A 27,625-nucleotide genomic window follows, 5' to 3' on the forward strand; every position below is an offset into this window, starting at 1 on the left:
TGCCATCAACAGCTTTGGGGACAAGAAGGCATATGAGTGGGCAGAGGGAGAAGGGGGTATTGATGCCTCAGGCCATCCTACAAGGGTTCTGAAGCTGGGATGACCCTTTGGAACTGTCAAGGAGGGGGGACAGTCCTTTATATCCTCACTTCTATAAGTCAACGAAATACAAGCCACCTGAGAAACAGGATGATCTTGGGTGAAGTGGCTGCCTTTACCTGAGGTAGTTCTCACGTGGGGATGGCGCCTCAAAGTTGTCTGGTAGCACTTTTGGCAATTAAAGGAAAGTCTTTTAGTCCTAAAGAGGGAATGTGAATGGCACATCACAGCTTATTTCAAGAACTGTTAATTCCTTACTCTAACATTCTGGCCTTGACTGTTCCACACCTATAATTAAGTGGAAAAACATAAGCTACAGAAAAGAGGGGACTCAGTTTACACAAAATTACTTAAATCCTGATCGTTGGCTCCTTTGTCTATAAAATGGTGGCATAATACGTCTTTCGTAGGGTTACTATGATTGTTGAAAAAATATTGTTCACAAAAGGGTTGCCATATAGATCTTCAATAAATGGAAATACTTTTTTTTCCTTCATTTTTGGAAAGGCATTTGTTCTACTGAAGCAATATTCTTTCATTGTATTTTTTTTTTTTTTAAGATTTTACTTATTTATTCATGAGAGACACAGAGAGAGAGAGAGGCAGAGGGAGAAGCAGGTTCCATGCAGGGAGCCCGACACAGGACTCGATCCAGGGTCTCCAGGATCTCGCCGTGGCCCAAAGGCAGCGCTAAACCTGTGAGCCACCCAGGCTGCCCACTTTCATTGTTATCTTTAAAGGTTTTTCTAATACCTCATAATTCTACAGTCCAATAGCCTAACTAAGAACACTTTAGTTGTAGGGCACACTGATGGCTGCTTACCCATTCATTCCCTGTTTCCTAATAGTCATGGTTTTATTTAAGTATAATCCTAGACAAAATAAGGAATCCTGATTTTTTTAAAAATTTTTTTGTTAACTTTTATTTATTTATGATAGTCACAGAGAGAGAGAGAGAGAGAGAGGCAGAGACATAGGCAGAGGGAGAAGCAGGCTCCATGCACTGGGAGCCCGACGTGGGATTCGATCCTGGGTCTCCAGGATCGCGCCCTGGGCCAAAGGCAGGCGCTAAACCGCTGCGCCACCCAGGGATCCCAGGAATCCTGATTAAAGACAATCCCAAAGGGATTGTCAAAATATTCCCACTTCCCAAGAAGCACTATCCTATCTAAAACATACTTTTATGAACGCTGAATATTAAAACCTTTTATGATACTATATAAATTAATACAAGTGAACATAAATACATACTCTTCGATTTTCAATATGCTAGCCATATATGTGACCCCAAAAGGACCCAGCATGTCCTTTTGTATGTCATCCCATACAAAAGGATGACAGAAGGAACTATGAACATAATGATGGACCTTGATGCAATCATTGGGCTGTTGATTATAAAGTGCCTGGAATCATCCTGACAACTTGTAAAAATAAACTTCCCTGTTATTAAGCAGTTTCAGTTCATGTTACTATTACTAAACAGCCAAAAGTTCTCTGAACAATAGTACATCTTATTAAACCCACATACACAAAAAAGATCACACTTTTTACTCTCATCTGCTTTATTGTTGAGGGCATATATTATTTTATTATGTTGCATATTGCTTTTTTTTTTTTTTTTAAAGATTTTAGGGCACCCCCGGTGGCGCAGCGGTTTAGCACCACCTGTAGCTCGGGGTCTGATCCTGGAGACCCAGGATTGAGTCCCGCGTCAGACTCCCTGCATGGAGCCTGCTTCTCCCTCTGCCTGTGTCTCTGCCTCTCAGTCTCTCTCTCTCTCTCTGAATCAATAAATTAAAAAAAATAATAATGCTTATTTAAAAAAAAAAAGATTTTATTTATCCATTCATGAGAGAGAGAGAGAGAGAGAGAGAGAGAGAGGCAGAGACACAGCAGGCTCCATGCAGGGAGCCCGATCCGATGTGGACCTTGATCCGATGTGGACCTTGATCCGGGGACTCCAGGATCACTCCCTGGGCTGAAGGCAGACACTCAACTGCTGACCCACCCAGGTGTCCCTTCATATTGCTTTATACAGATTCTAAGTCTTTGGGTTACTTTGCACCAACTTCTTTTGCATGGTCATATGCTTGGGCCCTTAGAAAACCCTAACCTTTATATGTTTCTTTGTTCTTCATGTCTTGCTTGAATTATTCATTAATGGACTGTTAAAGCTGCTTTTTATCTTTTGGTAAGATTAAAAAAAAAAAAAGTTCTCAGAATGCCTAAAGATTTTATTTGGGGGGATCCCTGGGTGGCTCAGCGGTTTAGTTCCTGCCTTTGGCCCAGGGCGCGATCCTGAAGTCCTGGGATCGAGTCCTGCGTCAGGCTCCCTGCATGGAGCCTGCTTCTCCCTCTGCCTGTGTCTATGCCTCTCTCTGTATGTCTCTCATGAATAAATAAAATCTAAAGGACACAGGTGCTCAACCACTGAGCCACCCAGGCTGCCCTGAGAACTCTTCTAAGCCAGCACCTCAAATAGCCTTGGGTGAGGGCTCACATGGTCTTGATAATACTACCTCTCCCACAAGAATAACATACCTTTCACTGACAACCAAAGTGCATGGGTTTTCTTTTCTTTTTGAAAACCCTTAATGAGTTTCTAAAGGTGCTGCTTGTTTGGTGACTCCCTCCAACCCTAACTCATTTAGAGGTAGAAATAATTGGACTCGGGTCTGGTTACAAGCTCTAGCCCCTATGAGCCTTGGTGCTGTTATGGCCCTGCCTTCTACAATCCTGTAATTGAGAGCTTTACAAAAGAGAAAATACTTCAAACACATTCAATGATTGATATAATTCTTTTCAAGAGAAGAAGGCATTTCCTTCTAAGGCTGTCAGTTATATCAAGGGGAAAATGAAAAGAAAAGGCAAAGATTGAGTGGGCCCCTATAATAGTTGAATGTTCATAAGCTCTGAGTAAGTACACTTAACTTTAAGCTTATACATTTTATTCTTTTAAAGATTTTATTTATTCATAAGAGACAGAGAGAGAGAGGCAGAGGCAGAGGCAGAGAGAGAAGTAGGCTGCATGCAGGGAGTCCAATGTGGGATTTGATCTCGGTACTCCAGGATCACGCCCTGAGCAGAAGCCAGACACTTAACCACTGAGCCACTCAAGCATCCCAAGCTTATATATTTTAAACAAGAGAGGCAGGGTAAAGTACATCTTTTATTCTGCATAGTTAATGTACAAAATATTCCCCACTTCCCTCGAGAAATACTATCATATCTAAAACACACTTCAATGAACACTGAATATTAAAACATTTTATGACACTATGTAAATTGATTGACTAGAAGTGAATACAAATGCACGCTCTTTAATTTTCAATATGCTAACAATATATCACATTGATAATATGAAAAAAATGTTTGGACTTATTTTTAAATTCAAAATTCTTCTGGTTGTTCATCACTGAAGGGCCTTAGAGGTGAAAAGGCAATCAAGTTACCACCAAAGGAAACGTGTCTGACATGATCTTGATGTTTCCTCTCCACCCAAGTGAATGTAGTACTGCAGTTTAGGTCTGGCTAGAGAGTGAATTCAGAGAAGTCATTACATCAAGGGTTTCACCAATTGAGCCTTCGACATTGCAAGTTAATAGTAGGTTAATTAATAACAAATAACATTTTCTGTATATAGTAATAAATCAATAGCACAATGATTTTGCTACTTACCAGTGGATCTAATTTCACATACTTTTTTTTTTATTTATTTTATTTTATTTTATTTATTTATTCATGAGAGACAGAGACACAGGCAGATAGAGAAGCAGCTCCCCTCAAGGAGCCTGACGTGGGACTCGATCCCGGATCACAGGATCAGGACCTGAGCCAAAGGCAGATACTCAACCTCTGAGCCATCCAGGCATCCCTCACATACTTTTTTAAAAAAAAATATGTCTTAAGGGTGACTAGTAAATGTAAATGGACTTCAGTGATAGATGTAGGATGAATAAAATTAAGGCCGTATCTTAAGCCACTGACACAGATTCCACAAATCCTAATCCATATAACTGCATTTAATAGGCTTTTTACTAATGTGACCCTGCTAGGATCCTTTTCTTTGTTCTTCTGGGGCCCTATATCTGGTTCAAGTGATGTTACAGAAGCAAGTAATAATTTGGGTCCAAAATAGACAGGTGGACCTATGAAAAATAAAATTAAAAAGTCTAAGTTCTAATATTTATGAAAGTAGAAAAGAATTCATAGGGAGATTATAAAGTACTAAGATTTGGCAACCAGATAATGCATAAGAGATAACTATAAAGCACTTTTTTTTTTAAATTTTTTAATTTATTTATGATAGTCATACAGAGAGAAAGAGAGAGAGGCAGAGACACAGGCAGAGGGAGAAGCAGGCTCCATGCGCTGGGAGCCTGACGTGGGATTCGATCCCGGGTCTCCAGGATCGCGCCCTGGGCCAAAGGCAGGCGCCAAACCGCTGCGCCACCCAGGGATCCCTATAAAGCACTTTTTAATCATAGTATTAGTATAAAACAAAATATTATGATACACTAAATTCCAAATTTATTTGTACTATCCTACATTATCAGAACCAAGCATTCAGAGTTCAGATCTGGGAACAGGCTTAAATCAGATTTATATCAATTGACCTTAAGCTGAAATCCCTGACTCCAAGATCAAGAAAGTACACAGTACAGGTCACAGTGACACACTTCATTCTGCTCCTGAGACACAGGGCAGCCCAGAAGCCTGCACATAAACAAGGCAGGTTTGAAAATAATGAAAGCCAACATATACAGAGGTCCTTAAGGAATCAGTGGCTTAAGGAAGTCAAGTATTTGCCAGGATTCATGAGGTTAACACAGATTATTGTTCTTTTAGCCTTATCCTACTTTTGCCTTAATGAATTGTTTATATTCTGAGATCAAAGATTAACAAACCAAGGCCATTTCCTGACCCATTTTAGGAACCAGCCCTGGAAATTTTCAAGGTAAGGCTATGAATCAGGGTTGTCAACCTCATTAACATTAGAATCACCTGATAAAGGTCCTACTCCAGACTGTTGAAATAAAAATATCTGGGGGGTAGGGCTGAAAAGCACTGCTGTAAACACTCAGTAGGCCAGAGAGCACTATTTCATTCATGCCACAGTGCCAGCATCCACAGTGCCATATGAATCAGCTCGGCCTAAAGAGGAATTTCCAGCCTATAAGGGAAATGGATTCCTAAAATTATAATATATTTTGGGAATATAGTATTCATATTTTACTTTTTTTTAAAGATTTATTTATTTGACGGGATCCCTGGGTGGCGCAGCGGTTTGGCGCCTGCCTTTAGCCCAGGGCGCGATCCTGGAGACCCAGGATCGAATCCCACATCGGGCTCCCGGTGCATGGAGCCTGCTTCTCCCTCTGCCTGTGTCTCTGCCTCTCTCTCTCTCTGTGACTATCATAAATAAATAAAAATTAAAAAAAAAAAATTTATTTATTTGAGAGAGACAGGGATCGTGAAGAGAACACAAGCGAGTAGGAGAAGCAGGCTCCCCCAAATTATACTCTTAAGAGATTAAAGCATGTGCATTGTGCGCCTATACCTATATATAAATTAATGAGAGATGAAAGATTTTCCAGGAAGTCTTCATAGAAGAGCTAATGTTTGAACTAGATGCAGAAGCAAGAGGTCACCAAAAGTATAGGCTGGGGAGCCTCCAAATAAAATAGCAGGATATATATATATATAAAAGAATTAAGATGGGGGCATCTGGGTGGCTCAGTCAGTTAAGCATCTGCCTTTGACTCAGGTCATGATCCCAGGGTCCTGGGATGAGCCTCATATTGGGCTCTCTGCTTAGTGGGGAGTCTGCTTCTCTTTTTCCCTCTGGCCTGCCCACCCCCCTGCCCAACCCTGCTCTCTCCTCTCTCTCTGGTATATATAAAAATAAAATCTAAAAAAATAAATAAATAAAATAATTAAAATGAAAATAATGATGACTAAAGGTAAGACATTATCTTCTGAACTGCGCGTTTCTAAAGGCAGAAACCTTGCCTTATTTTTTCTTGTATCACGTAGAAATACCTAGCATAACCCCAGCTACAATTAGATATTTAAGCATTCAACCAATATGTCATAACAAATTTGATATATAAATTATATAGGGAAATAAATCTTCAGAATTCAGTATTAAAACATGCTATATTTTAAAGTTAAAAACATGACATTTTCCCCCATTTTGAGAAAAATGAGTATCAAATGGATTTCACAGTAAATGAGACAACATGCAAATTCTAAACCAACTTTGTACACAAATTGAAAAGTAACACCATTTTATAAAACACATCTAGAATATAAAGGAATTTTTCAAATTAAGTTGGAAAACTTACCGAATCAAGAAGATGGCATTCAGTCGTGAGGCTTCTAGTATCAAATACTGAAAAAAACAAAACAAAAACCTGAAAACCCCAACTTAACTTTTTAAGGATATCCTTACAGTCAAGTGTTGTTAGAAATGGACAAAAATGATGAAAAGCTCCATATATGAAATGCTAAGACAAAAAGAGGTCATCTTATGCTACAGCATTTTTTTAGATGTACTTAAAATTTTTAGTAAAATTCTCATCCTTAAATTCAGCATAAAGAGTTATCTATAAACAAATCGCATGCTTGTAATATTAAAGGTACCACTGGACATCCAGGTTGGTGAATATGTGGAGATTTGGGGAGAGCTGTGCATTTGGAAGGCATGGAAGCTCTGTACCCTTTGCCCATACCTTGCCTGGTGCATCTCTGTAAAGAACACAGCTGGAGTACCTTAGGTGTCTGGCCAAGGTTATGTTTATTTTGCTGTAGGCCCCAACCAGAACAGCACCACTGAGTAGCAGATAAAAATAGGTGAAACTATCATACATTGTACCATAACAAAAGTACAAGAGCCATTTCCTATTGCAGAACAATCACAATAAAGTAGATAGGAAAAGGCATTATGAAAGAAAAATAGGGCATTTTAAAGAAAAGTTTGAGGATATGTGTTGACAAGGAGGTAAACTAAAAAAAATTAATTTTGGGGAATTTCTCTGAGTCTTCACAACAATAAGAATCCATATAAGTCTAAGTTACAATACTACTTATCTCTTTTATCTTTAAAAGTATCTACCATACTTTTTTTTTTTTTTTTTCACCCAAAACACTTTATTTTCCATAATGACTTATGATCTAGTGTTTCCAGAAGCCCAAGTCCCTGAGGGGCCGGAGTTGGCCGGTGCAGAAGAGCAAACAGACCAGAGGTCTGGAGAAAGGGCAGTCGGTGCATGAGGAATGGACGGGCTGCATCTGATTTCCACAATCCAGGGCTCAGCTTAGTAGGCAGAACACATTCAGAGTGAGAAGAAACAGGTGTCCTTTGGCCTCTGAAACCTGGGCTGGAACCAATCAGGGAGGGAGATGGAGAGGCCCCAAAAGGCCAGAGTAGGAATCCTTTCTCCCGGCCCCCGACGGCTCCCAGCCCTGCTCAGAGTGTCAGTCCCCGCTCCTTAAACAGCTGCTTTAGAGCCTCCTCCAGCGGCCGGTTTGTTCCCTGGAGCCCCTTCACCACGTGTGCTGCCCACTCGAAGTATTCCTGGACCCGACATTCAGACCAACATGGAGTAGTAGCCATTGTTTTTAATAGGTATACTTCAAAAGGTTTGAGATGTACAGTGGGATACTACAACACATACTAATTCTTTTAAGGTATTTATTGTGATGCCCAATTTTTCAACCTTTACTCTTACAAACTGGTACCCAGAATTGGTCATGATAATCTATGTATTAGTCTAAGTTCATTTATTGAACAAAGTCTCATCCAAATATATTTAAAAGGCCTCACCTGACTGAGAAATTTTGGTTTTCTCTTCCTGTAAGATGTTATTTTGTGATGGTATATTTTTTTCAGGGCTGCTCATCAAAACATCCTGTGCTGTAACTGAAGAATGTAGTTCCAGTCCTTCTATAACATCTGGAATTTCTTTCTTTTTATTAATATCATCAGCCACTTCACCAGCAAGAAAGGGCAAATTCATTCTTTCACTGGGTAAACAAGCCATCTCAAAGTTTATCTTGTTTGCATTCTGTAAGTAAAAAATGTTTTTAATTACCAAAAATTAGAACAAATAATAAAAGTCTTATTGCTATTAAAAATAGAAGAATGACATTCTGAACAGTATAAATTCTACTACCTTGCATCTTAAACCATTAATTCAAAGAATATTATAGCAATAATATGATTGAAGGAAAGCTTCTTCAGCAAGTGCTTATGATATTCCAGTTCAGGACCCCGGGATCATGACCTGAGCCCAAATGGCAAACATCTTTTCTTTGTGAAGGGCCAGATGTTAAATGTTTTAGGCTCTGCGAACCACAGAATCTCTGCCACAATTACTCAATTCTACTACTGTATTGTAAAAGCAGCCAGATATAATACTTAAGGGTGGCTGTTATAATAAAACTATTTAAAAAAATAATCTTGATGTGAGTTAAAGAACACAAAATGAAACAATGGTTTCAAACAAGCCAAAAGGCCTTTAAAACAAGAATTATCATTTTATATGACTGGTTGAGAGTTCCAGTGGACATTCTGGGAGTTGCTTATGGAGTTACTACTAATAACATAAATGGCTATCTACTCTACTGGAATAGGACTTACATTATTTTTTTAAAAAAAGATTTTATTCATTCACTCATGGAAGACACACAGAGAGAGGCAGAGACACAGGCAGAGGGAGAAGCAGGCTCCCTGAGAGGAGGGAGCCTGATGAGGGACTTGATCCCTGGACCTGGGATCACACCCTGAGCTGAAGGCAGATGTTCAACCACTGAGCCACCCGGGTGTCCCAGGACTTACATCATTTACTTCAATTAAACCCTGTAACCCAGGACACTGAGCATCTTCTATGCTGTTCCTATAGAAGAAAAAAAGGAGATAATCAGATAATTAAACATATGGCTATCCTTCTACTTGTATTTTTTTTTTTTAAGATTTTATTTATTTATGGTAGAGAGAGGGAGAGAGAGAGAGAGAGGCAGAGACACAGGCAGAGGGAGAAGCAGGCTCCATGCCGGGAGCCCGACGTCTTCTACTTGTATTTTGATATTATCCTTCATGGGTCAAAGATGGAGCCTGGTCCAAATAGGTTAGTTTTATTTTTTATTCTTTTTATTTTATTTATTTATTTTTTTTTGGTATTTATTTATGATAGTCACAGAGAGATAGAGAGAGAGGCAGAGACACAGGCAGAGGGAGAAGCAGGCTCCATGCACCGGGAGCCCGACGTGGGATTCGATCCCGGGTCTCCAGGATCGCGCCCTGGGCCAAAGGCAGGTGCTAAACCGCTGCGCCACCCAAGGATCCCAAGGTTAGTTTTAGACTACAGTTATAGCAGGTTGGCCACACAGACTGGATGTACTCTTCACCAGATAGCCCACAGCCTGTTACCATTATTGCTCAGTTTAACAACAATCTTTTGAACCTCAGCCAAATCTAGAGCTACATACATACTAGAGAAAGGTTAGAATAAAGTCAACTCCTGGGGGTCAAAGCAACTAGGTTATTATATAGCTGGGGTTGGCAAGATTTACTTGTTATAGCTTAATATATTCCAATCTCAAAGTTCTTAACTTGTATTTAGTTAGAAATATGTCTCAAACTCTTGCAAGACATTTAAAAAAACATATCCTAAATTTCTAGTTTCCAGCTCCACTTTGCCTTTACTGCACAAAGTTGTTTATGTGTAAGATGCTCTTTCAGGACTATTTTTTGGAATTAAGTAAAAAAAAAATTTAAAGAATACTTGTAATATATGAAAAAAAGAATACTTGTAATATCCTTTTTTTGGTAATATCTCTTAAATACAACTATGGATCTTCTTAGCACAAGATAATGAACTAGAGTATATATATAAAGTAAAGCAACTTACATTTAAGAAATGACAAACTGGTATTTTATAATCCACAGATTTCCAGAACATCTAAAATATTTAGTCTCCACAAAGGCTAATTATACCTTGGTTTATACAATTTGAAATTTTAAAATTTGTTCCATGAAACATTTAAGAGCAAAAACTTTCATTTGTTTCCTCTATTTCAATTCACAGGGTGTTTTTTTTTTTTTTTTTTTTTTTTTACAACCTTCTTTGCTGTAATGGCTGAGTATTTAATGCTGTTCCATCTCCAAATTAATGATAGAACAGTTGTCTCTTGGCTCCAGACTATAATTTTATTTTCCATTTACTCTCAAGTATGTCTTTCCTATCAGATTTCTGGTACATTTATGTTCCATGAACAAGGACTATATAGGTAATTTTGATGCATTTGTGCAGAGGCAGTACTCTACAGCAGAAAGAATAGAGGCAGCATTCAGTTTTACTAATTATAAGCTGAATATGGGCAAGTTACTCATTTTTCAAGTTATCTCACTTGAAAAATGTTGATCTAGTACCTCATAGGGCTGTTTTGAAGATTACATGTGATAATACATGTTAATAACCTAGAACCATGTCTAGCACATAATTCATTAGTACAGATTAGCTCTTATTTATGCTCTGCTATCTATCAAGATAGCAATTGCGAGGCACTTTTTTTTTTTTTTTTTTTAAGATTTATTTGTGTGAGAGAGCATGAGCAGGGAAAAATGGGAGAAGCCAACCCCCCGCTGAGTAGGGAGCCCAATGCAGGGCTTGATCCCAGGGCCCCGGGATCGTGACCTGAGTCCAAGGACATGCTTAACCAACTGAGTCACCCAGGTGCCCTGTAAGGCACTTTCAGGAGATGTTGGTACAAAAGCGCCTACCTCTCAAGGACCCTGCAGGGAAGTATTCACACTGCTGTTTCATAAATGATAAAACTGAAGCTAAGTGAGTTAATTAAATTTGTCCCAAAGTTTCACAGCTATTATGCCACAGAACTGGTTTTGAGCTCAGATCTGTTAAGCACCAAAGTTGCAGTGTGTTTAGCACCAAACAACACTGTATTACTTTTCTTCTCAGATCTGCAGAATTTACTTTGCATATCTAAATATAACCAATTTTCGATCTGAAATTATAAGCCTTAGTTCCCTCATTTAGAAAACAAAAGGGCAGCCTGGGTGGCTCAGCGATTTAGCACCGCCTTCGGCCCAGGGCCTGGTCCTGGAGACCCAGGATCGAGTCTCATGTCAGGCTCCCTTTTTCAGAGAGAGAGAGAATGTGCAAAAGCATGCATGTGTATGAGTGGCAGGGTGCTCAGGGAGAGAATCCTCAAGCAGGCTCCCTGCTTAGCAGAGAGCCTGAAGCAGGGCTCGATCCCACCACCAATAAGATCATGATCTGAGCTTAAACCAAGAGTTGGACATTTGACCAAGTGAGCCACCCAGGCACCCCTCCAGCATCTGTTACACTCTTAATAATAGCACATGAAAGAAATACCTGGTTTTAGGAATAGTTGAAAGCAAAGTCTCCTTATCAACATGCTCACTTTTGGTGCTTTGAGGATCAGGATTCTGTGGTGACATAGTCTGCCTTAGATGGTCCATCTCAGCCCTGCTCTCAGACACAGATTTGCTGACAGACTTCGGTGTCCTAAGTCTTTGAGAAAGACATTCAGAAGAGATAGAAAGTCCTAGAAGAGGAGAGAAATCATCTCAGTATCAAAAAGCTCTTTCATTCACTTTTCATTATATCCAGGAAGATAGTCCAAGTCCTATTAGCCTACCACCAACCAGTTTCTTTTTCCCATTTTTAAAACATTTTATAATGTTTTATTTTATTTAACTTTTTTTTTTAAAGATTCCATTCATTTATGCATGAGACACACACACACACACACACACACACACACACACACAGAAAGAGAGAGAGGCAGAGACACAGGCAGAGGTAGAAGCAGGCTCCACGCAGGGAGCCCGACATGGGACTCGATCCCGGGTCCCCAGGATCCCACCCCCCAGCCAAAGGTGGCGCTAAACCGCTGAGCCACTGGGGCTGCCCTTTTAAAATTTAAAAAAAAGATTTTATTTATTTATTCATGAGAGACATAGAGAGAGAGAGAGAGAGAGAGAGAGAGAGGCAGAGACACAGAAAGAGGGAGAAGCAGGCCCCCTGTGGAGCCCGATGCGGGACTCTATCCCGGATCCTGTGATCCTGCCCTGAGCCGAAGGCAGATGCTAAACTGCTAAGCCACCCAGGCATCCCCCATAAAATGTTTTTTAAAGACAAATGCCTGAGATTTTTAGTTAAATATAGGACTGAACACACACATTAGATTGTTTCCTCTTAACATCCCACTACTGTAAGCAGGAACAGAGATCATGCAGAGTGTTCTAAGGATTGAGTCATCCCCCCACCCTTTTACTCACTAGCTTTTTTTTTTTTTTAAAGATTTTATTTATTTGAGAGAGAGAGAGAGAGAGAGAGAGACAGAATGAGATGGGGGTGGGGGAGGAACAGAGGGAGAAGCAGACTCCTGAGCAGGGAGCCCAATGTGGGGCTTGATCCCCGACCCAGGGACCCTGACCTGAGCAGAAGCCAGATGCTTATAACTGACTGAGTCACCCAGGTGCCCCTACTCAGCAGCTTTTTAAATTTGAAATACAATTTCAAGGACAAAGGGGACTAAAAAAAAAGAGACAATAATAACCAGAAAACTTTGGAAATTGTAATGTAGATGAGTGAGTGGGATATTATTTAGTAGATCCAAGAAAATAAATTCTAAGCCACTAGTCCCAGTCAGGGAAGAGGAGAATCAACCCAATATATACCACAGCATCACTCAAAAGAATTGGTGGCCTCAAGTATGTCTGGAAGCAGAGATGAAAATGTAGTTAAAAGCAGGAAGATCAGTTCAAAGTCAGTTTAAAGAACAAATAGAGCCCTTTCCTCATTTTGCACAGGTAGGCAACTGTCAACATGTCCCCTTGCCTCCACCACCACCCAAACCAGAAAACTAGAAGATTATTTCCTGAAAAAGGGGAAAAAGAAGGTCTCTGGTCTAGGGGATACCAGGTAAGGTTGAAAGATTAGTACTATATGAAAAAAAGGGGATCAGAAACAAACTGTTGAGATGCTCAGTTTTTTCCTCCTACCTGGCTCCTAAAAGGCTGACAAGCCAGAATTTTACCCCCTAGGTAGCAGACTGGAAGAATCTTTCTGGGGAATCTGACTAGCCCCTGAGAAAAGAATGAAATATAGTGATGTGTAGGTGCCTAGCACTATAGCACAGCTACATCACTCCAGAGTAAAGACTCTGTGACCCATGTGCTGCTGGGCAGAAACCTGCTCTTCACAAGTAGGTAGTGAAGATCACCAGATGTCCAAGAAAAGCCTCTAATACAAAAGATGGAAACCCAAACCAAACAAATGCAAGTATCTTAGAACAAATACTGACTGGACAGGGAAAGAAAACATAAAAGCTAACATTACCATCCTCAGAAAGGTAAGACAGTGCATTTAGCAAACAAGAACAGAACGTTATAACATGGAACATTCCGAGTAGGAGAAAGAGCACTTGGGAATTTATACCATGAGAACAGAACCAAAAAATAATAAACCACCACGAGAGCTAACATGAAAGTTGAGGAAATCCAGGAAGTAGAAAACAAATACAGGAAAAATTATAAAAATAGTCTATTTACCCCGAAAAAAACAAAATAGGTATTTCTGAATGAAAGATCAGGGAGAACCGAGGAGAGTGAATCACGGGAACAATTCACGAAAATAAAATTTACACAATTTGAGAAAAAAAAAAATATAGTCAAATAACTCAAGACTTCAAGACTCCTTCAGGAACTAAAAGTGGTTGCCTCTAGGGAGTGACAAATGGAGTGAGAGAGGCTTTTCTGGGGGACTTCTGTAATAAGCCTTATACAAAACCATGAGCTCTGTAACTAAAACTCAATTTTAACAAGATAGATTTGGGTCATAAACCTTAATCTCCCCAGTCGTAAATGCCAAGTTGAGTGCATGAAAGAATACACAGTGATGAGTACCTCGGGTAGTTAGCAGTAAGGAGGCAATTCCTAGGGTCCTAAGAAGTGCAGCTGCTTAAAGGATACAAACCAGACCACACTAGGTGTAATATCTAAATTGACATTAGATCAGGTGATAAATTGACACTTTATTTTTTAAATTTTATTTTCAGAGACAGAGGGAGAAGCAAGCTCCCTGTGGGGAGCCTGATGAAGAACTTGATCCCAGGACCCCGGGATCATGACCTGAGCCAAAGGCAGACGCTCAATCACTGAGCCACCCAAGTGCCTCTAATCTGACATTTTATTTTTAAAAATATTTTATATATTTATTCATGAGAGAGAGAGAGAGAGAGAGAGGCAGAGACACAGGTAGAAGGAGAAGCAGGCTCCATACAGGGAGCCCAGCGTGGGACTCGATCCCGGGACTCCAGGATCACGCCCCAGGCTGAAGGCAGTGCTAAACTGCTGAACCATTGGGGCTGCCCTAAACTGACATTTTAATGTAAATATTACATAGCAGCCCAAGTTTATGCTCAGAAAACATCCCCATGGACACAGTTAAATAATAGGGAAAAAAAGTCCCTTCAGCTGATTTGTACCTAAAGAGGATTTGGCCCCTTTTTCCTTGGAAACAAGCATGTAGCACTTAAAGCACTGACAGAAGTGCCTACCAAGATTTACCAAAGAGATGACTTCAGCTATGACCTCTCATTATGTGGCTTATAAATAAGTAATTTCAATCTAGATATATAAATTCAATCTAATAAAGACAGCCTTTGAAAAATAGCTATTGAGAAATCATAAGAAATAAATCATAAGAAAGGTTTCCTGAAGTATTAAAAGTCAGTTTCACTGGAATATTTTTATTTTTTAATTTTAAAAATTTTAATTTTATTTTTTTATTTTTATAAATTTATTTTTTATTGGTGTTCAATTTTGGAATATTTTTAAATTAGGAAATTAGTTCATTGGGACGCCTGAGTGGCTCAGCGGTTTAGCACTGCCTTCGGCCTGGGGCGTGATCCTGGAGTACCGGGATCGAGTCCCACGCTGGGCTCCCTGTATGGAGTCTCCTTCTCCCTCTGCCTGTGTCTCTGCCTCTCTCTCTGTGTCTCTCATGAATAATAAAATCTTTTAAAAAAAGAAAAAAGGAAATTAGTACATATACTGTTTTTTATAAAATCTGAGCATAAGTTCTAAATACAAAATTAAATCAAATTCCATTTTCTTTAAGTTTCATTTCATTGACTTTTTTAAAGATTTTATTTAAAAGAGAGAGAGAGAGACCGAGACAGAGAGAGAGGCAGAGACACAGGCAGAGGGATGCAGGACTCAATCCCAGGACTCGGGGGACCCCGTCCTGAGCAGAAGGCAGGTGCTCAACCTCAGAGCCACCCAGGCGTCCCTGTAAGTTTCATTTTAAAGCCCAACAAATGAAGGGGGATGGCTTAATTTTATTTTTAAGAACCTTATTTTAAGGTAGCCTGAGATGCTTTGCATCTTAAATTCTAATCCAACTAACTAACCTGAGGAAAAATCACCTAACTTCTCATGCTTCCATCATGTCTCTTATCTCTTGGGATCCTGGGACCTACCTCACATATGAAATATGTGATATGAAATCTAAGTGATATGAAATCACTTAGAAAATATAAAAGTCATTTTAGAAGATGCATCACACTTAAAGCAATCTAATCATATGCATCAAAACATACCTTGCCTGTGTGAGTGAGCATGTAGTCTATTTTCCAGACTCAGAGAGTTTGTAGGCCTTCATGTGAACACTATTTGTGACCTCTCATACGAGCTCCTGTCTAACCCGAGTATTTCTCTCAAGGAGTCTTAGAGGAAAAACTAACCTGAGAAGGATTTAATAGGACTTTCAATTCTGAAAAATCCAGCATCAAACACTATTTTATCAACTTCCTTTGGCATTACAGAGGCCGCTGCCTCCACAGGTTCTTTCTGCTTCATCTTCTCTCTCATTGCATGTTTTATGGCTGCAAGGCGATTTCTAGCTGCAATTCTTCCATCATCATCCTGTTTGGGTTTACTTGCTACCCCTGAGACAACTTTCTTCTGCAAAGAAAAATTATGACACTTCTTAAAGCTACTCATTATCATCTTATAAGAAAAATAATTAAAGCGTGCATAAAATATTTAACACACTCATCATATACTAATCAGGTTCCTCATATGTGCTAAAAATGCTGGGGGTCAAAAGGTGAAGGACAAAGTCCCCTGCCCTCAAGGAGTTCCCAGCTTAAGGAAGGGCTAGATATGGACACTAAGAATAATAAATGTCATGATTCATACAAAATCCAACAGCTGTAAGAGAACACAAGACTATCGCCCAAATCAATCTTCAGAGTCATCGAGAAAGGCTGACAGGAAGTAGCCCCTGGTCTGGAATCACAGTCAAGCTAACCTCAAGATGAGCTGAGGAAAGGAGCGGGTGCAGAGAACAGCATGTTTGCAAAGCCGGAAGCAAAAGAAAGCACAGAGGAGCTGGGAGGAGATAAGCAACAGCTAGATTAAAAAATCCCTTGCACATAACTCTTTTTAAGGAGCTACATTTATACAGAGGACAAAGGAATAGAGCTTACTGATGATTTTTAATCAGGAGATTAACATTACTGGCTTTGTGTTTCAGAAAGGTCATTCTGTCTACAGCCCAGAGAATGGATTGGAGGGTTACAAGCCAGTTAGAAACGACACCACTGCACTGATACTGGGAAAAGAGGACAGTAGTTAGGTTGAGGAGGAAAAATGGAAAAACGTGAATGGCTTCAAGAGATATTTAAGGGGACAAATTGAGAGGACTTAGCAATCTGCTGGATGTGTGGGGGGTGGAGATGGTGAAACAGAGAAAGGACTAAAGAAGACAGCCAGGTTCCTACCTTAGACACCTAGTGGGATGTCAATACCATTCTCTTAGATCAAGAAACAGGGATGCATGTGCGGGTGACTTCAGTTGGGACATCCTGATTTTAAGGTACATGGAGTCAAGATATATAGAGCTAGAGTTTAGCAGTAAGTCTAGTTTGAAATAAAGATTTGGGACTCATCACAGGATGGGTAAGGCTGCACAGGAAGAATGTGGAAGGGAAAAAGAGAGTTGAGTTAGGAATGTGAATTTCACAAAACATGTAAGGGATAAATGGAAAAACAAACTTGCAAACATGATTGAAGAACGGGCACAGAGGCAGGAGGAAAATCAGAACATAATTTCAAGAAGGAAGGAATCAACCATATTTAATCCTGCAGAGGGACTGGATTTTATAAGTACATACCTGATAACTCTGCAACTAGAGAATCAATATCCTTAGTGATAACTGTTCTAGAGGCAGAGAGAGGGGTGAAGCTGAAACACAGGGAGTTGGAGAGATAGGAACCAAAATAGTAGCAACAGAATAGACAACTTATTCCAGATGCTTGCCTGTGCTTGGGAGTTGAGAACATCACGAGTGGTTTTTTTCTTTAATGGAAACAAAGACCCTTAAACATGTCTAAAAACTGATGTAAAAGAGAGGAAGGGAGAAAACAAGGCTAACTAATGGAATGAGAGATCAATGAATAAGAGGTGAGAGGGAAAAGTATCAAAGTATAGGTAATAGTTTGTTCCATAATCTTAACAGTAGCCTGTAGAATAAAGTAAGAGAAGAGAGACACCTGGTGATCAAAGACAGGATTACAAGGCTCTCATAGAATGCTATACTGACATAGCCCTTATCTGCTACGCTCAGGATATTAATGTTCCCGGAACCAGGTACTCAATAAGAGATACCCACAGGGGCTCCAAAATGTTCCAGTATTCTTTACTGTTAATAGATCTGAAATCCATTCATTTAATTTAGTCAATTGTCATGAGATTTCATTAGTAAAATGACTTTGTAATAGGTTCTTTTAATACTCTACCATCTTAAAACTCCTACGATAGGATTTAAAACAGAGATTTTATTTGGATTACATTACACAATAATAAAGTGCTAATTTAGAAACCCGATTCTACAACCAAAGGTGTTCTTCTAAAATATAAAGAATAACTGGCAACGCTGTAAGGTAGTTTGAGAAGCATCCATCTGGTCACAAACTTTGAGTTCAAAACATTACTGGCAACAAGTAGACAAGAATGTAATCTATCATGTTAACAAAGCAAATTTTACAGAGAAAATAAGAAAATTTAGAGAACACATAGGGAAGAAGATAGATGCTCTAAAGTGCCATTGTTCCTCTTTGCTATTTAAAAATTCTTTCACGTTGAAATAGATCACTCAAAAGAGCATATAAAACACAGAAGAAGCAGTGTCCTGATTAAGAACACAGATTTTGGAATGAGAAAGTCTGGCCTTGAAATCCAGCTCCACTTTTGGCAAGCGATTTCTGGATGTCAGGTTTCTCAACTGTAAAATGGGGAGAACAGAACCGACTTCACAGGACTGTTGTGATGACTAAATGAGTTTATACGTGTAAAATACATGGAACAATATTTGGCACAGATAAAGTATTATATAAATTATGTACTACTACTATTATTATTAAAACAAAATGGATATGCCCAGTTTGAAGTATAAAACAAACATACATATACCCACTGTTTAGTAACTTAGAAGCCCTCTGGGTGTCCCAATTCAATTATAGCCCCTACCTACCTACTTCTGTCCAGAATTAATACTGAATTTAGTGTTGACCATTTCCTTATTCTTTCTTCAAAAGCAATTGGGACATTGTTAAGTGATATATGGCACTTTATTTGTAAAAAGATGAAAAATTTGAAGCTAAATGTTTTTATAGCTTAAAAGTAAAAACTCATTAAAGTAGAAGAATCTATATTAGAAATTTGGATATAAAACCACAAACTTACCTGAGGGACTTTTTTGCTTACATTATTATTGTTCTGCCATCCAGATTCCTCGAGTTTGGTCAAATTGTTGAATTTTTGGTTTACATCTTCTATCTGTTAGTAAATAAAGCACAAGTTTATCAGATTAATGCTAACCATATTAAAATGAGAAACTAATGAACTGAAGCTTCAAAAACAATTGAGAATGGTGACTTGGACTCGTGTCATATAAAATTAGACTAAGTCATTCTCAATTTAGTGTTCAAATCAAGCATTCTTATAGTAAAATTGCTGTTATTTTTGGTTTTACAGGCTCCAGAATCTACATAGAGAGGATAGAACTGTCCTAATTTATTTTTGACCATTAAAATGTAGGAAAGATACACTAGATGCTTTTGTTTCCTAAATTATACAATGTGAACAATATGCCCCCCCCCCTTTTTTTAATTTATGATAGTCACAGAGAGAGAGAGAGAGAGAGAGAGGCAGAGACATAGGCAGAGGGAGAAGCAGGCTCCATGCACTGGGAGCCCGACGTGGGATTCGATCCCGGGTCTCCAGGATCGCGCCCTGGGCCAAAGGCAGGCGCCAAACCGCTGCGCCACCCAGGGATCCCCCACCGCTTTTTAAACAAAATGTCTTTTGCAAATACTTTCTCTCAGTCTGTGGCTTGACTTCTCATTCTCTTGACACACTGTCATCTTAAAAGATTCAAGTACTATATCTACTAGCAGGATGAGAATGTATGATCCTTATCCTGGTATGATCCTCATCTCTACTAGTTATCTGAAGTGGAGCCTTCTATGTGCCACTTTAGGGAAGATCAGAACAAGCCTTCCCACATTCCAGTAAGGGCTTATGTTAATCTCCACGGGACCTAGAACACGTAGCCCAAGAGAGGTCATTGTTCAGGCATAAACAAGATAGAGGGCCAAAGATGGAGTCAGTGTTGTCAGCATATGATCCTCATCATTCTGGTATTTCCAAATCTCCTCCAAAGAAGTAACCACTGTCAATAGTTTAGCAAACATGCTTCACATCCCCCTATTATGTATTTATACATATATGTACTCTCAGTTTCTCTCTCCTGAATAAAATGTAAATTCCAAAAAGATTCCGGATTACACTTACGACCAACTGATGTTCAACAAATGTGTCAATGTAATACAACAAGGAAATGAAAGTCTTTTCAACAACAGTGCTGGGAAAATTGGATATCCACAAGAGAAAAGATGAACTCTTAGACTCTTATCTATATCATACACAAAAAAATGAACTCCAAATAAATCAGATACCCAACTGTGCAACTACAACACTTTTAGAAGAAAACATAGGAAAATCTTTGTGAGCTGACATCAGGCAAAAAAGAATTCCTAGACATGATGCCAAGTCATAATAGAGAAGAAAAAAATTGATAAACTGAACACCATCAAAATTAAAAAGGTTTATACTTCAGAAGACACCACTCAGAAAATTAAGACAAGCCACAAACTGGGAAAAAAAATATTTGCAAATAATGTTTTTGATAAAAGACCTGTATCCAGAATAAAGAACACTTACAACTCAATAATAAAAAGACAAAACCAATTTAAAAATGGCCAAAAGATTTAAACAGAAATTTCACCAAAGACATATAAATGGCTAATAACACATGAAAAGATCATTAACATTACTGTTCACTAGATAAACACAAATCAAAACTACTTTAGCAAACATTTTTGCACCCACTAGGATGGCTCCCTAAGACAGACAATAACAAGTACTGGTGAGGGTGTGGAGTCATAGGAAAACTAGTACATTGTTGATGGGAAAGTAAAACGTTACAATCACTTTGGAAAATAGCTTGGCAGTTTCTTAAAAAGTTAAATATCAATTTACTATATGTCCCAGCAATATCGAGATATATACCCTAAGAGTAATGAAAACAAATGTCCACACTAAGATTTGTATGTGAATATTCATGGAAGACTATTCATAATCACTAAAGTGGAAACAATTCAAGTGTCCCTCAACTGGTGACTAGAGAGTGATGTATTTATATGATGAAATACTGCTCAGCAAAGAAAAGCAACAAAATACAGATACATGCTACAACCTGGAGGAAACTGGAAAACATCATGCTAAGTGAAAGAAGCCACATACAAAAGATGACATATTGTATTATTGTATCTAATATGAAATGTCCAGAAAAGGCAAATCCATAGTCAGTTGCTTGGGGCTGGAGTGGGCATGGGGATTGACTTGCACATACGCAAGATGTTTTTATGCTGAAAATATTCTAATTAGGTATTAGATTAAATCTCAAACAGCTCTTAAAGAAAAAAAAGAAGGAAAAAAAGAGCTTCCAGGAGCCAACTTGAAGAGGCTCCTATCAGCCAAAGTTGGGAAATGAATATCAATAGATGATAAACGTAAACAATACAAACACATCAAAAACCTTCAAATCTATCAATTACTACTACTAAAAAACACAAAATTAATTGGTAACTACTGAAAGATGGTAGTGAGCCAACTCATTATTATGAAAACTGGTAAATATACAAGAAAACCAGTCATAAATCAACACTTACATCATCATGACTACCTAAACACTAATCACATCTGGGCTGTATAGGGATTGAAATTGTTTTCTTCACTTCTTTACTGAATCATTGTTTTTGCTTTTCATTTGCTTAGTTTTTATGTATCTATCATCAATTCATCTCTAAAGTCTGCATACATCTATTAAACACAATTTAAAAAGCAAACAAAGCAGGTAGTGTATTTAGCTAAGCTTTGCAGAGACCAATCTCACAGAACAATGCATCCTCCTGCTCCAATCTCAACTACTGCTTCCTACCTGCACACCTCACCTCACGTCACGTCTCTTCAGCCCCAACTCCCTTAGCCCACTCTTGAGGATCAGTCCCACCTCCACCTGATTCTTGGTTTATTCCTTTACTTTTATGAGATACATTCTTACTTGGTTTCCTAAGAAAGAAAACTTGGGAGGTAAAATTTGAGACTTTGGGTGTCTAAAGAGTGCCTTTTCACTCTCACATGTAATTGGCTGGGTACAAGCCTCCAGGTTGGAAGTTATTTTCCCTCAGAAATTTGAGGGCATTTTTCTCTCAGCTTTCAGTGTTTCTGTTGAGAAATCCAAGGCTATTTTGATTCTTGACCTTTTGTGTAAAACTTGTTTTTTCACCCTGGAACTTCTAGATTTTTCTTTTTCCTTTTTTTTTTTTTTTTAAGATTCTATTTATTTATTCATGAGAGACACACAAGAGAGAGGCAGAGACACAGGCAGAGGCAGAAGCAGGCTCCATGCAGGGAGCCCAATGTGGGACTCAATCCCAGGACCCCGGGATCACACCCTGAGCCAAAGGCAGATGCTCAACCACTGAGCCACCCAGGCGTCCCTAGATTTTTCTCTTCATCCCCAAAGTAGTACAATCATATTTAATCATGTGCATTGCTGTGGGTCTACTCTGACCCATAAAGCTGGGCACTCAATGGGCTCCTTCGAATCTGGTCCTCCAGTTCTGGGGGAAAATTTAAACTATTTCATTGATCAATTCCTCTTCATTATCTTTTCTATTCTCTTTTTCTGAAATTCCTATTATTTGGATGTTATACCTTCTAGGTTGGTCCACTTTATCTTCTTATCTGTTTCTTAGCTTATTCAGTCTCTCCTATTTTACATCTCCCCCATATTATGGAAGATCTTAACTTTACAATCTACGTTTCTATTGAACCTTATATTTCTAATCTCATAGTTTTTATCTTCAAAGACTATTCTTTTGTTGGTCTCGAATAGTTCTTTTCTTAATAGCTGTTCTTATTTGGCAGATGAGAAATTAACACTCGAGTCTCTTTGAGAATATTAACACTCGCATTAATAGTTCTTTGGACGCTTGTGTGGCTCAGTGGTTGAGCATCTGCCTTCAGCTCAGGGTGTGATTCGGGAGTTCTGGGATTGAGTCCCACATGTCTCTGCGTCTTTCATGAATAAATAAAATCTTTAAAGTTCTTTTCTCTTTTATTATCCTCATTTCCTCCATCCAAAAAGCTTTCTTCCCGGGTTTGCTTTGACTTCTTTGTCTCCCTCCACCTCTCCCAGGTTTAAGGCTTTCCTCAAACATCTAATGATTATTGGCTACTGGTTCCTTTATAAGTATTTTATATGTTCATCTCTAAAATAAGGTCAAAAAGGTACAAGTATCATCTCCTCCCATACCTTTTTTGATCTCCCTAGTGATTCCCTCTATCATAGCACTTTGTACATTAGAGTAGAATTATATGTTGTGTCTGACTCACTAATAAGCTACGAACTTCTCTGGGAGAGAGAATGTGCCTTGGTTTTAAATTTCTGGTACAATGCCAGGCACGTAGTAAGAACTCAGTAACTGCTAGATGATCTGAACTAGTAAAGACTAACTTTGTTCATTTTTCTCAAATGTAGAGTCATTATAGTCTATGCAACAGTTGAATATAATCTCAATTTCCAAACCATATAGAAATCATCCTGAAGTGGAGAAGAAGTGGACATCAGTTATAAAATTTAGACAGTGCTGGGGGCACCTGAGTGACTCAGTCGGTTAAGCGTCCAACTCTTCAGCTCAGGTCATGATCTCAGGGTTGTAAGATCAAGCCCCATGACAGGGTCCATGCTCAGTGAGGAGTCTGCTTGAGATTCTTCTCCCTCTACCCATGCCCCCCTGCCCCGCCATGCTCTCTCTCTAAAATAAATAAATCAGGGACGCCTGGGTGTCTCAGAGGTTAGACGTCTGCCTTCGGCTTGGGGCATGATCCTGGAGTCCCGGGATCGAGTCCCGCATTGGGCTTCCTGCATGGACCCTGCTTCTCCCTCTGCCTATGTCTCTACCTCTCTGTCTCTCATGAAAAAATAAATAAAATCTTAAAAAAAAAAAGTCTTTAAAATTTAGATAGTGCTTTACAGTTTATAATATCTAATATCTCGTTTAGTATTACAAGTACCTAAAAATCAGCTTCCATTATTCATAGTTTATTTTTGTTAACTTCATTTTCAAAAAGACTATCTCAGAGTGAATACACTGAAAATGCTTGACCACATACCTGAAAATTAACCATATCCCAAAATCCATCCAGATCTGTACAGGTAGTCTCCTTTTCACCGCGCTTATATTCACAATTGTCCACCAGCCCTTCAAACTGCTTGAACCTTTCTTTCATAAGGAGTCTTGTTTGCCCAACAGCTGTACGAATAAGATCTTTAGCTAAAGGAAATATGAGGTTTTTAAAAGTTAAAGGACAAAACTGGACCTTTATTGCCAGCCCCCAGCTGATAAGAAGATCTCACCATAAATATCCTAGGGAAGAATCAAATTCTTACCTTAATGCAAAACAAAAAAATACCATTACAAAATTTTGTTTTACAAACATCGAGCTTTCACTATCTGCTTTAATTCCTGCTAAAAATTAGCATTATTCATTCTCATACATATTGCTGCACAAACAGCAGCACTCTACCTCTCCTTGTTTGTTTAATAAGATTTCAACTGCAAACAACTCATCACACATCAGTATCTACAAAGGACTTCACATTGACAATACACAAATGATTCTTTTCTAAACAGCTTCTCAGATAAGAAAGATTAAGGAACTTTTCTGAAAATCTGTTCCATATTGATTCAGGTAATAATATTCATTCAGAAAAATATTTTTGTTTAATTAGATAATACCAGTTACAGATGTCACTCATGTCAATTTAATAATAGGCAAATGTCTAATTTTCAGGAAAAGCAATCAATATTCTAATTACTTAAACTTTTAAGTCATGTGCCATCTTAGCACAGAGATACTAGCAAATGTATGTTGAGATATGAAAAATTCTTGCTGCTTTAAATAACAATGTAACCATTCAGTTGGACAATTCTAGATCTTTATGTTTTAGATAAATATAACTATAACCATATTTTAAAAACCAAAACTAAAATAAAAATATAAATGTTCCCTCACCATCATCTGGAATGTCCAATTCAAGCTTCCTGTCCCACTCAAGGCAGTGCGAAGTTAATTTCTCAGTTTCTAACCGAAGAATATTTCTAAAATTATGACATACATTTCAGTTTTACAAATGCTTCTCATACTAATATCTAAGTATTAGCATTATGACACACATAATATTAGGAAGGTATAAAAGCTAGGTACAATGTTAATTTTTTAGAGTTGATGCTGATTTTATGTACGGTGATACATTAAAAGCCATAAATACAAATCAATACCCTATGTTTCTCTTTTTACATCTAAAACTTACACAAATGACTAATACCAAGAGCCCACTTTTCATGCTAATATTTCCAATTTCTTCCATTCTTATTTTTTAGAGACTTTACAGAATCAGATATTCCCTACTTCTCTTGTTATTAGTTCTGCTCTTGTCCATGGAACTAACATCAACTCAACTCTCAAAAGTAAGTTTTTTTTTTTTAGACTTTTTAAAAAAATTTTTATTTATTTATTTTTTATTTTATGATAGTCACAGAGAGAGAGAGAGAGAGAGAGAGAGAGAGAGAGAGAAGCAGAGGGAGAAGCAGGCTCCATGCACCAGGAGCCCGACGTGGGATTCGATCCCGGGTCTCCAGGATCGCGCCCTGGGCCAAAGGCAGGCGCCAAACCGCTGCGCCACCCAGGGATCCCTCAAAAGTAAGTTTGAAGCTAAAAACTCTAACTATGGAATTACAGTGACAGAGCCTTACAGATTCTCTATAATTATTAGGCTTTGCTTGTCACTCCAAAGGCAATGGTTCTCAACAGAGGTCTAATTTTGTTCCCTAGGACACATTTGACAATGTCTAGAGACATTTCTGTGTCATGAACTAGAGGAATGCTACTGGCCAGGGATGTTACCAAACAACCTACAATGCAGAAGGATGGTCTACACAATTACTTTGTCTAAGAGGTCAATAGCACCAAGGTTAAGAAATGCTGGCCCAAAGTAAACGTAATCTGTTTCTTTAGAGAAAGCATCCTCATAGGAGAAACAGGATAATTGTTTCTTAGAAGAAAATTTTAGCTTTTTATATCTAGTGGCATGACAAAGGATGACTTAAGTTATGAGAAATGAGACCTGATTTAGATCTGACATTATTTATTTGGGTAAATTGCTTATTATCGCAATGTCTCATAGTTGAGAACATAACAGATTAGCTAATCTCTAAAATCTTCTACAATTCTAAAATTTCATGCTTTAAAAATAATTGAAGTGGCTTTCAAACATATAAAGATACTCGTTCATAATACAATAAATATTGACTATAGGCAAGATAGTATTTCTTATCTACTTTATTGGCAAAGCTCAAAAAAATGTTAACATTGTATTGGAAAAGGTATGAGAATGTTCTTAATACATTCACTCAAAAATAATAGCATGGGGGAACCTGGGTGGCTCAGTCAGTTAAGCGTCCAACTCTTGATTTTGGCTCAGGTCATGATCTCAGGGTTGTGACATGAGCCCTGACTGAGGCACCCAGTGTGGATTCTCTCTTTCTCTCTGCCTCCTGCTCACACACACTCTTTCTCTCTCTCAAAAATAAACAAAATGTGCATAAACGTGTATGTGTGCATGCCTGCACGTGGACTATAATTTAGAAAATGTGAATACTGACTGGATATTTTATGACATTAATTATTATGATTATGTTAACAATAAGTATTATGGTTAATAGGAGTCTAACTTTGAAAAATACCTACAGAAATACTTATGGATGAAGTGATATGATTACCTGGGATTTTCTTAAAATATCCTGAGTCAGAAGTATATGGGAATAAATATGAAATGAGACTGACCATGAATGATGGGTATATGGGGGTTCAGTGTATAAGTCCCTGCACTTTCATATATGTTTTAAATTTTCCACAATAAAAAGCTTAAAAAAAAAAAAAAAGAATAGCAGCATGTAATTATTTCCTATGTGATATGGAATGTTGGGACCTTTCTCCAAATACAGTCCTCTGATTTGTTTCCAAGGCCTTAGGTGACATGGTTGAAGTTCCCCAAACAGGATGTTAATTTTCACCCTTAACCATTAGAGAAAAGTAATCCTATCTAATGATTAAGTAAGCCAAAGAGCTCCTACCATCTTCCACTATACTTCCTTGTAAAATAAAGGTTAATTTGGTTTCTTTCTGGGGGGAAAAAAAGGTATGAGAAAACAGAAACTCCCTATACCTTGTTTAAGGGAATGTAAATTGAGGCCATTACATATTTTCACATGAGACAACTGGAAAGTACACAAGGTTGTTCTTTGCAGTCTTGAGTGAGTTAGTAAAAGACCAAACTCAATGTAGATAGCCAGCAACAGCAATTTACTACTAAATAAATTGTGGCACATCCACATAATTGGATACTATATGGTCACTAACACACACACACTCACATACCCACACATAAACAAAAAAAAAACATGAAAAAGCTCTAAGTATTAAAATGGAATGTCTCCCACATTGAACATTAAATGAAAACAGAATAGTGAGCTACTGTTTGTATAAAAAAAGAAAAAAATGTTTGTCTACATGTTATCTATCTCTCTGAAAGTTTTCACAAAACATGAATTAACACTTGCCTCCATGGAAGGTTTGAACTGTGGGGCTGGGAGACAATTGAGAAAGGGCTTCTTGCTTGTACCTTTTTCTATCTTTCAAATTAGAAACCACATAAATGAAAGTACTAGCTACTGAAAAATAATTAAATTTTAAAAAAATCACCCAGAGTCTAATTC

At 38.3% G+C, this 27,625-nt stretch overlaps 1 protein-coding gene across 1 annotated transcript in view; it reads right to left on the reverse strand.

The window, feature by feature from the left end:
* Nucleotides 1-3,250: 3,250 nt before the first annotated feature.
* DLGAP5 (DLG associated protein 5) overlaps nt 3,251-27,625 on the reverse strand; it is a 40,740-nt gene continuing 16,365 nt past the window's right edge. Inside the window, exons 11-19 of the mRNA XM_072761624.1 lie at nt 24,864-24,949; nt 23,961-24,121; nt 18,903-18,995; nt 15,898-16,117; nt 11,499-11,691; nt 8,942-8,999; nt 7,928-8,168; nt 6,447-6,493; nt 3,251-3,630 (exon numbers count right to left, since the gene is read on the reverse strand). Coding sequence (XP_072617725.1) covers nt 3,490-3,630; nt 6,447-6,493; nt 7,928-8,168; nt 8,942-8,999; nt 11,499-11,691; nt 15,898-16,117; nt 18,903-18,995; nt 23,961-24,121; nt 24,864-24,949 — 1,240 coding nt within the window. The 3' untranslated portion in view covers nt 3,251-3,489. The remainder of the gene's footprint in view (nt 3,631-6,446; nt 6,494-7,927; nt 8,169-8,941; nt 9,000-11,498; nt 11,692-15,897; nt 16,118-18,902; nt 18,996-23,960; nt 24,122-24,863; nt 24,950-27,625) is intronic.

This window comes from Vulpes vulpes, chromosome 6, assembly GCF_048418805.1.
Source record: "Vulpes vulpes isolate BD-2025 chromosome 6, VulVul3, whole genome shotgun sequence".
In the NCBI taxonomy this organism is placed as follows: domain Eukaryota; kingdom Metazoa; phylum Chordata; class Mammalia; order Carnivora; family Canidae; genus Vulpes; species Vulpes vulpes.